This window comes from Rhodamnia argentea, chromosome 4 (genome assembly GCF_020921035.1).
Source record: "Rhodamnia argentea isolate NSW1041297 chromosome 4, ASM2092103v1, whole genome shotgun sequence".
NCBI lineage: Eukaryota > Viridiplantae > Streptophyta > Magnoliopsida > Myrtales > Myrtaceae > Rhodamnia > Rhodamnia argentea.
In genome coordinates this window covers 7,808,472-7,819,164 of record NC_063153.1, presented here as the reverse complement: position 1 = coordinate 7,819,164, position 10,693 = coordinate 7,808,472, and the positions used below count along the sequence as shown (strand labels likewise).

General features: G+C 38.1%; 1 protein-coding gene across 3 annotated transcripts; it reads left to right on the top strand.

Moving 5' to 3' along the window:
• The first annotated feature begins 802 nt into the window (after positions 1-802).
• Positions 803-6,958, top strand: LOC115736150 (disease resistance protein RUN1-like). Of its 3 annotated transcripts, none has more exons than XR_007198121.1 (6): positions 803-1,427; positions 2,188-3,313; positions 3,794-4,075; positions 4,153-5,817; positions 6,026-6,291; positions 6,391-6,958. XR_007198121.1 is itself a non-coding variant. In XM_048277573.1 (5 exons), exons 1-5 carry the CDS (start codon positions 919-921, stop codon positions 6,158-6,160), a joined length of 3,717 nt encoding a protein of 1,238 aa, XP_048133530.1. In that variant the 5' UTR covers positions 803-918; the 3' UTR covers positions 6,161-6,958. The 3 variants fall into 3 exon arrangements, 1 of the variants encoding a protein (XP_048133530.1); XR_007198122.1 differs by lacking the exon at positions 6,391-6,958 and having other exon boundaries at positions 4,153-5,465; positions 5,665-5,817; positions 6,026-6,101; XM_048277573.1 differs by having other exon boundaries at positions 6,026-6,958.
• Positions 6,959-10,693: the final 3,735 nt, after the last annotated feature.

Below are 10,693 nucleotides of genomic sequence, written 5' to 3'. Positions count from 1 at the left end.
AAACCATTAAAAGAAGGAAGCCGTTAGCCCGACAGCCCGACGGTCATCGTCATTATTTCGACTCCACGATGTTTCAATTAATGAGTGTTTTTTGCAAAACATGCGGTGATGGTGTATGGATCTGTGGCTAGAAATAACCGACAATATTGTCAGACTATCGTGGAAACATTCTCCTTAAAAGAACATCTGATTGTGTCGTAAAGACCTTTATGTCCACGCCCCAATCGGCCTCTCGAAATCAACATATGTATATATATATATATATATATATATATGTGTGTGTGTGTGTGTGTGTGTGTGTGTGTGTGTGTGTGTGTGTGTGTGTGTGTTATGTAGCTTACCCTTTGTATCTTTATGAAGAATCAACAGTGCAGTTCATCCAATGATAAACCTAAAACAAATTATAGATTTCTTGATCAGGGCTTAATTGAATTGCCGGCAAGAATCACTGCGAGAAAATTTTGTCGTGGAAAATTTATATATTGAAAGAAAAGCATTTAATATTTTTCCCTCAAGTTTTTATGTGAAATCTAACCTATATGTAATACATGAATGAAATGCTTTCTTTATGTTTTATTTGAAAAAATAAATACGCGCATCAGTCCTTAGTGGAATCATGCCTTCAATTCTACGATGGTAGGCTGGTGGTCCGTGTGTGTCAATAGCGCCACGAAGGGGACTTGCAACGACTCTCGTTCACGTAGGCCACCGGCTCATTTTCCACGATTTCATTTATTACATACGAGAAGAAATTTCGATTCTTCGACGGCTGTAAGGGGTTCGCAAGGGCCTCTTGTAGACTGGTGGTTGGTATATCTCAATAACGCAAAGGAGACTTGCAACGACTCTCCGGCTCGTCCATAGATCCTCTAGATTCTTATCTCTTTCCTCATCGACCAGTATACTTAGCTCCTGTGGATGGAGAGGAGGAACTCATCGAATAGAACAACGATGTGGATGACCGACAAAGGTGATGTCAAGAAGCCGCTGGGGGCTGAATTCGAGGTGTTCTTGAATTTTAGAGGACCTGACACCCGCCAGACTTTTGCTGATTGTCTATATCACTTCATGGACATAGCTGGGATTCGTGTTTTCAGAGACGACGAAGAGATCAGAAACGGTGAAGCAATCGTAGGCGAACTGGAGCGTGCGATCAAGAGCTCTTTAATCTGTATACCCATCTTCTCTAGAAACTACGCGTCCAGTGCGTGGTGTCTTCGCGAGCTTGCAATCATGGTGGATTGCAAAGCGATGATCCTGCCGGTTTTCTTTGACGTGAATCCTGGCGATGTCAAGCTCAGAACCGAGCTGTACCACGGCGCTCTGCAGAAGCACGAGGAGAAGTTCGGCAGCGATACAGTGCAGCGATGGAAGGAGGCTCTGGGGAAGGTCGCTCGGATGAAAGGATGGAATATCAAAGATAGAGGGTAGGGTTTTGAGCTTTTCTTTTTTCTTTTTTAAATTATATAGATATTAAGAACACGAAATACTCTTGTTCTTGCATCAAAAGTTAAAACTAACAACTGTTCTCTTTTCTTAACAAGTTGTCACTCAATCCAAACATAGTTAATAAGTATCCCACAACACGTCCACTCAATTAAATAATCAATCAATTCATTTCAAAACTAGATTCATTTCAATCGATTATTTGATTTGCATCTTTTGGATGAAGTAAACATACTTTTTCTTAACTTCTAAATCACTTTTATGTAGGTTTGACATAGAAAACAATTGTTTTAGCTATAACTGTTTTAATCCATGCAAAATTAGAAACAGAGCACACATTACGTATGAGCAATTAAAAAAGAGTAAGCACTTTTTTTTTTTTTTGCTTGTTTAAAAGAACAAAATCCAAATGTTTCGAATATTACAATTTATGGATGAGGGAGCATCTTTTATTAAGTTTAAAATTTCGTTTTTATCATGACAATTTACATCTCTGACCAGTTAATGCAGCAAACAATTGCAATTCAGTTTAAGTCAATTCACATGGATTTTGGTTGAATTTTTTTTTTTTTGAAAAAAAAGAGTTAGACCTTGAAAGTGTTTATTTTTGAACTTTTCCTATATATCCGCAGAGTAGATATACTATATGTTCTAGGAGAGGGCTGGTCCCCCCGCCTTCCCCTCTCCCGTTGCTGGTTTTTTTAATTTCTAATATTGCTGGGCTAATTTTGTGCTTGATAGGTACCATGGTGAACTCATTAGACAAATTGTTGCTGAGGTTTTGAACAAGCTGAACAACAGAGACAAAAATCTACCCAATCATTTGGTCGGAATTCAGGATTGTGTTGAAGAGGTCATGCGCTTGTTAGATGAAGGTTCTCCTGATGTTCATTATCTAGTAATCCACGGAATGGGGGGCATTGGTAAAACGACTCTTGCTAAAGTTGTCTTTAACCACATTTATTGTCGGTTTGATGGATGTAGCTTCCTTTCCGATGTTCGAGAAGCTTCAAAGGGCGGCAAAGTCGTTCAATTGCAAAAACAATTATTGTCAGAAATTCTCAATTCCAAATCAGTAGAAATTTCTGACTCTGATGCAGGGATTAATCAGATTAAAAGAAGATTCCGCTACAAGAAAGTCCTTATTGTCCTTGATGACCTAGATGAGTGGGACCAGCTCTCAAAACTTGCAGAAAAGCGTGATTGGTTTGGTCAAGGGAGCAGAATTATTATTACGACGAGGAACACCAACTTTCTGCCTATCGAAGAGGAGAACCGAGAAAATGGTGTCCAAACATGTTTTGAAGAGTTTAAAATCTATGGAATGAGAGAATTGTCCCATCGCCATGCTCTTCGGCTTTTCAGTAGCCATGCTTTTAGAATGGATTCTCCTCCACATGATTATTATCATACTTCTCGCGATATAATTCGCAAAACCGGTGGACTTCCTTTGGCTGTTGAAGTCATCGGTTCCTCTCTTTGTGGCAAAAGCATATCACTTTGGAAAGCCACGTTGAAGAAACTAAATTTAATTCCCAATCAAGATGTCCATCACAAATTAAAGATCAGTTTTGAAATGCTGGGGGATGCACAAAAAGAAATTTTTCTTGATGTTGCGTGTTACTTTATCGGTAAGGAAAAAATCCATCCACACTATATGTGGAAAGCGATGGACTTTTACCCAAAAGTCGAGATCTATGTCCTTTCCCGAATGTCTTTGATAAAGGTTAATGGTGACAGATTGTTGATGCATGATCTACTTAGAGACCTTGGCAGAGAAATTGTTCGACAAGAAAATAAGGTTCTTGAGAAGCGTAGTAGACTATGGTCTCCCAAGGATGCGTTGGACGTACTGCAGAATAGAAAGGTACATTTTATTCTAAAAGTAATCGTTTCAAATAAGCAGTCAATGATTTTTTTTCATTATCAACAACTTGTGTTAAAATATTTTCATGGCCAACATGCATATCTCTAGTTTATTTATTTTTATAAGTGATACAAGGGATTATTTTGTTTTTATTTTTGTAAGTGATACAAGGGATTATTTTTAACAAAGTATCTTCAAATCACTCATATTTTGTGAAACAAACTAAGTTTAAATTTTTTCTAGACACTAGCATACGAGGACTTATATCCAAGATATTTGGTTGCCTTTGCATAGAAGGAGAGCTCTACATGCTTCTTGAGGATGGACCGCATATTTTAACAATATCTACTAAAAGATATTAATAGCTTACATTTACAATCTGAAAGATACCAATGGAACAAGTCTATGCAATCTTTACTCACGGAATGCACTCTTTTTCTTCACCGTAGAAAGTTCACTCACCCCTTTTCATGTTGTCAGGGAACAGAGAACATCACAGCACTCAAACTAATCGGACTTCCAAAAGAGCACGACTTTACAAGTGAAGAGTTTTCGTGGTTACCTAACTTAAGGTTGTTGGAATTAGAGGGGGGGAACTTGATAGGAGATTTTAAGAATCTTCTCTCGAGTTTAAAATGGCTCTCTTGGTGTCGCTGCCCTTTATACTTGCAGGCGGTCAATCTGCGTTTACAGAATTTAGTCGTGCTCAAGCTTTCGAACAGCGAAATCCCAGAGAACTGGAATGGATGGGGCCCATGCTTGGTATGGTTGCGTATCGCATACATAAGTTAGTCGACATTTCCCCTGCCTTACTTTTCTAACTCTAATTTGTTTCCCAGGAGAGTCATGACTTGAAAACTATACATCTCATGAGATGCCATCTATCGACTGCTCCTGACTTCTCAACGTGCTTGAATTTGAGGATACTGGTTTTTGCTGAACATTGTCCAGAGTCACCACAAATCGGTAGCTCCATTGGTAAGCTAGAGCACCTAAAGCGCTTGGAAATAATTGCAGGCGGAGTTCATCCGTCAAATTTGTCTGGATGCCCCTCTTTTGACCTGCGCGTAATGCCTTCTGAAATATGCTGCCTAAAGCACCTGTCAAGTCTAAAGTTAGAGGGGCAGCGTATACGAGAGCTTCATCCATCTATTGGAGACATAGTGGGCTTAACATGCTTGTCTTTAGTGGATTGTTATCGGCTTAGAAAGCTTCCAGACTCCATTGGAAAATTGACATCGTTGCTTGTATTGAATTTGTTCAATACAAGAATCAGAAATTTACCCGATTCTGTTGGAGATCTCAAAAGATTAGAGAAACTGTATATGGGATGCACTCGGATAAGGGAGCTACCTCGGTCCATTGGAGAACTAGAATCATTACTTGACTTGGACTTGCAGTTTTCAGCGATTATAGCATTGCCTGCTTCCATTGGATATCTTAAAAGACTGAAGCGCTTAAATATGGCTTGCAGCAAGATGAGAGAGTTACCTAATTCTATTGGAGATCTCAAAAGATTGAAGGAAATGAACCTGGCATACACTCATATAAGGGAGCTACCAAGCTCCATCGGAGGACTAGAATCATTGCTTTACTTATGCTTGTACTGTACAAAGATTACAGATCTGCCTGCTTCTATTGGATATCTCAGAAGGCTGAAGAACTTAACTACGTATGGGAGTAAGCTAAGAAGGCTACCGAAGGCCATATGTACTTTGGAGAATCTTCAAAGGTTGACATACCATGATCGTAGTAATGTAGATATTACATGGCCTCCTCTGCTTAGGGACCTTGACATATTTTGCGATGATCCTCGATCTCTCCCAAGGCTTCCTCTAGGTCTTCGTTCTTTGGAATTAAATGGTGTCAAGTCACCGATGGAACTACCCCTCCTCCCCGAATTGAGATATTTGCCTGAGTTAACACTCTCTAGATGGGGATTGAGAGAGATGGAGTTTAAACAGCTAGAGAATCTCCATCGTTTAGAAGTGAGTCACTGTAAATCGCTGGTGAGGCTATCGGGTCTATCAAGCTTAGGGAAGCTCAAGAATCTGCGTATCACGTCGTGCTCACAGCTAATCGAGATTCGAAATTTGGAAGAAATGGAATCGTTGGAGGAATTAAGTATTGCGATGTGCAGCTCTATAGAAAGGTTGCCTGATCTATCAAAACTCCATAAGTTGCGAAGTTTGCACGTAAACGATTGTAATTCACTGCAAGGTTTGCCTGATTTACCAAACTTTTTGGAAGAATTATCTATTGAGAATTGGAGCTCTATAGGAAGGTTACCTGATCTATCAATGCTATATAAGTTGCGGATTTTAAACCTCCTTCACTGTGAGTCACTGCAGAGGTTGCCTGATATACCAAACTCATGTGATCTCTACGTTCATGCATGCCCAAAGTTAGGTGAGTCCCGTGAGGATTTTGGATTTTGCTGTCACTGTGCAAATTCCAACCCGCGCCTGTCTTTAAGGCGGCGAAGGATGATTCGTTGGCACTTGGTACGCTTTACCATTTCAGTCGTACTTCTTTTAGTTCGTCCCCTTCACTTGTAAAGATGTATAACCCCATTTTTCACATTAACAAAGTCTAATTTTTTATAGTTTAGTTAAATAAATGGGTGGCAATACGGATTTCATGAAATTTTTTAATCAAGTCCCTTCGAATTCCAGTCAGTTCAAGTTGACATAGTTGTTGGAATTGAAACAGCTGGTTCTCATGATGGATCCTCTGCAAACGACGACGGAGAAACTAAGGGAAGCTTCTCCATTCACCGTAAGATCTGTGAGTTACCATTCTTCTGATTTCCTTTGTTGGACATTGGTTCCTTCTCTCAGATATTGACTTGGTTATAATTATTATTACTATCGGATTCGTGAAGATGGATTTCAGATTCTTGATCAATACTAAACTCGGGAATACCGAATATCCCTTCGTGGAATCTCCCCAAAGAAGTTTCCAAAGACTTTTGTGAAGTATGACAATCTTGGACATCCATTGTAATTGTATCATTGAAACTTGTGTTTTTCTCTTTCCTTATGTTCTGATTTGATAGTTTTCTTTGCCATTGATAGGGTGTTCGGACATCGTTATTTGTTAAGGACTTTGCTCCTAAGGTAAAAGTCACCGCCCAAATTTTACAAATCTTGTACATTTTCTCAACCTACATGACAGAAATTTATTGTGGGTTTGTCAAATAATGTGTGCAGTGGGATCCTCCAACTTTGGAAGAAGTAAGCAAGGGGATGGTAGATTTTTATGTCTCCCCACTTATATCTGAGCCTGATCTAGAGCTGCTCACAGCCTTGCAAGAACCCTCTCTGTACGACAGATGCACGAATTCTCTTTTGTCGGTTTACTCGTGAACTGTGTGATTTAATTCCGAGCCTATCACAATCCTGCAAAAAGTGATGCCCGATTATGCTTGAGAATATATTCCTATTATACTCTGCAGATTTTCGGTTCTCTCTCGCTTGTGATCCGCCTCTTCTTGAAATGAACCACGGTAAATAACCAATCATTGAAATGATGTTGCACTTGTCGAGTTGATTCTTATCAATAGAGAGAAGAAAATATTCTTGGGAATTTTTTGGAAGTTCAATTTTTTGTTTTGTCGTTAATATTTTTCAGCATTATGACACATTACACGATACGAAGGACACCTGATCCATGCCAATATGATGGTTGCTCAAAAGATGCACTTAACATCTCTTAATTCTGGTCATGCTATTATGAGAGGACTATACTCTTATTAGATTAAGCTTGTTTGTTTAAACATTTTGGTACGACTTTGCCCATAGTGCATGTTTCTTGAGAATCTCTTGCTCATGGGTGGTGAATGCAATATGTCAACACAACCCTTTAGTTAGGATTAGATCCCACATATATGGCAGTAAGGATTACACTCCCTACTTCAAAGGTTGTTGTATCGTATGAGGATAGTATTCTTAATTTCGTGAGCAAAGCTCGGCGTCTTTCATCGATCATTGATTTCGCACATTCGTGAAAGTGTAATTGTAGTCTAGCTACATTTTGCACATTAGCTATCGTTTTAGATTTGCATGCTAATGGCGTCTTCTAAGTATACTACGCAGCATGAGAGCATTGTTTCCTTTTCTTTCTCTCTTCTTTAGCGGGCTAAAATCGAACAATTTTGTTTACCAAAAGAGAAAATTATCAAGTTCTCCCATCTTTTGAGACATTTCTGTCAAATTATATTGAATCATGGACAAATGTGGGCACTCAATAAATGAGAAAACTAAGAAATAAAAAATTCATCTCGCGTCAAGTCGGTTAGTTTGAGGATAATAGGATGAGCTCTTCATAATTTCTTACAAACCAGATGTATTTCCACACCAACATTGAGAAATATTACAATGGGAGAGAGAGAGGGGTATATAAAGAAAGAAGAAGAAGAAGAAGAAGAAAGCTCTGCCTGACTCCTAAAATAGATACATTCTCTATTTTGTTCTCCTTTTGAAAACCATATAGTGTAATATTGCAGAAATTGACTTGACATAACAAGTGCATGACACTGGGCTAAGACTTATGTCATTTATAGCTGGATAGAACTTGCTTCGGAGAGTTACTATTCTTGTTTTAGTTAATCACACAATTGCGTTAGAATAAGTGTAATGAACAGAAATGTTTTGGCAGATTGTTAAATTAAGCCTGAACGTACTATTTTTAGTCAACTGATGTCATTGCAGTGATCTTCAGAAAGTGGACGAATTATACTCTTGAATTTTTACGATCATTGAGTAATGAACTTGATTATGGAAACTACTTAAGAAATAAAGCCTAGAAAATTACCTAAAGAGATAGGAAAAAGCCAAAGTATATGATTTTGATATTTTTTTTTTGGTAAGGATGATTTTGATATTTTTTTTAGTCACGTAAAGGAATGATATAAAGTTTAATTCTATTTTTCCCTAAAATCTCGCGATCAAGTTTCTCACTGAATTTCCAACGAAACTTTTGTGTTGTATTCCTCGAATATTGTCCAAATAATGCTTAAGTTTGTGAAAACAAAAAGGACTTGATTTTGCAGTGAGTAAATGTCCCCAGGAGGAGATTAGGATTCAATGCACAATTTTCAAAAAGGCTTAAGAGTTAATTGGCTACGTAAAATGTTCAATACTCAATCAACAAACAACCAAACCAGCTAGGGCTTCTATAGCACATATAGAACCTTTATTATGTAGAAAATTACCAAAAAATAATAAATTTATTATATAGAGGCGAATTCAGTTTTAAACTTTTCAATGCAGCTAATTTAATCCTAAATCTTTTGATGATTTGCCAACATAGTCATTCCGACCAATTTTGTTCGAAAATTGATGACGTGGACATCAGCTATTCGATGTGACATAACCAGCATTGATATGGACAATTTTTATAATTTGTTTTCAAGTTTTCTTATTATTTTATAATTTCTTATTTATTTTCTTTTTCTTTTATGTTCTTCCTCAAAGGGCCAAGAGACCTTGGGGTCAAGGGTCATAGATGATAGCCGTGACGCCCTTGCCGATCGCAAAGCCTTCATCCGCCACCCATGGGCCCCGCTAGCCACGGGCACACCTCAAACCAATCAGGTGAGGCAAGGGCATTACAACCCTCGTAGGCCACGAGTTGAGCTCACCTGCGATTGGCGAGGGTCGCCGATCATCGCCGAGGCCTCGTTGACCTTCAAGGAAGAAGAACGACACAAGAGAATGTTGGACCTAAAAAATTCCGCCGGAATCTCCTAGGTTATTGGATTACTAAGTTAATTAACCTAGCTCGAGCCTTCCCAAGCTCATACTAAATCGCAACTTAGGGTTTGATATGTAACATGCAAATGATTTAACTCGGAGTCTCCACTAATCAGTTTATGGTAGGTCAATTAGACACCTAAATAAGGTATCGGATAAATACTCTATTCCTACGAATCATAGATTGTGAGTTTAGGGACTTGGTGCACTAGATTATCTAACGCCATTTCAGTGTCTTTTTATTTTATGAAAATATCTATGCAGACAGCTTGAATTGATTTTAGGCTAAAGTTCTAACATGTGAGATGATCATGCGGGTGTTGAAACATTAATCTAACACCCAATAATCGAAGCATTAAATAAATTACAAGGATAGGGAGAAAGTGAATGTACCTAGATGTTGCATCCTAATTCTTAGCACTTTTATCCCAAGCGCGAGACTTAGACTAATGCATTCTTTTTAGGTTTTCACTTATTTAAATGAAGATGAAGATGCATGCACTACATGGATGCAACTATGCTCTAAAATGCGATCACATTGAATGCATTAAAGATAACAACTATTCTAATATGGCATGCAAGGCATTTATTCTAAATGTCCTAACTCTAATGACATGCAAAGATGGTATGCAAATAGTTATGCAATTAATTAACTGTTGACACCTAAATTTTGACTAATCTTTGCATAAAAATTAGAACTAATTTTAGTTCTAAACAAAAATCATCTCGCATATTTATTTTTGGTATACATTGCATTAGTATATAATTGGATAGGCAGAACATTTGAGCTTAATTTAACAAGCATTTGGACTAGACATGGGGTGAAAAATGCACCAAGAAGATTTCGACTTGAAAGAAATATTTCCTCGGGGACTAGATTGCAAATACTTAGAATTTCAGGGACCGAAATACAAATACTTAAATTTTGAAGGTCTATTTTGCAAATACTAAGAGAAGGGAAGATGGAGAAGAGAAGATGGTGAAGAGAAGATAAATATGGAGAAGGGAAGATGATGAAGAGGAGATAGAGAAGGGAAGATGATGAAGAGATGATGGAGAAATTTGCTATAAAAGAGGGAGAGCTCTTGAGAATTGGAGAGAGAGAGTTTTGGTGATAAAAAATTTAGAGAGCTCTTGAAAGAAGTTTTAGAGAGGACATTTGCGACATCTTGTATTCCGACCTGTTTTCGAAGCTTTGAATGAATGAAATGTCTCATTGGTGTATTTAAGCTAAATCTCACTCAAAATTGATCCCTCTCGAGAAGACTAACCAGATGGGAATGACTAGCTAGAAAAAATCAAGTACGTGGACTTAAGAACTTGATCCTGGATTGACTCTTTGGCCATGAAAATTGCCAAGGGAATATTTTGAACTATTATAAGCCGATCTTATAATGATTAAGCAACGATTTGGGTGATACCCTACGCTTGAGTCACTAGTGATTCCGTTTGACTTTGTACGGGCTCCAAACGTCCCTAAATCATTTTCTAACGATCGTGTCTATCGAGACTAGTAATTGGCCCTCGCAATTACGTGACAACCAAAGTTGCCAGGACTTGAGTAATTCTTAAGTGTGATATTAATCACGGGTCGATACGCATAACTCCTAAAAGCCGCCCGTTA

Bases quoted from the DNA above. Each gene is read 5' to 3' on its own strand.
- LOC115736150 (XM_048277573.1), top strand. From the start codon at position 919: ATGGAGAGGAGGAACTCATCGAATAGAACAACGATGTGGATGACCGAC. The intron at 1,428-2,187 runs GTAGGGTTTTGA...TGTGCTTGATAG, and splicing joins TGGAATATCAAAGATAGAGG to GTACCATGGTGAACTCATTA. The intron at 5,818-6,025 runs GTACGCTTTACC...GAATTGAAACAG, and splicing joins GGATGATTCGTTGGCACTTG to CTGGTTCTCATGATGGATCC.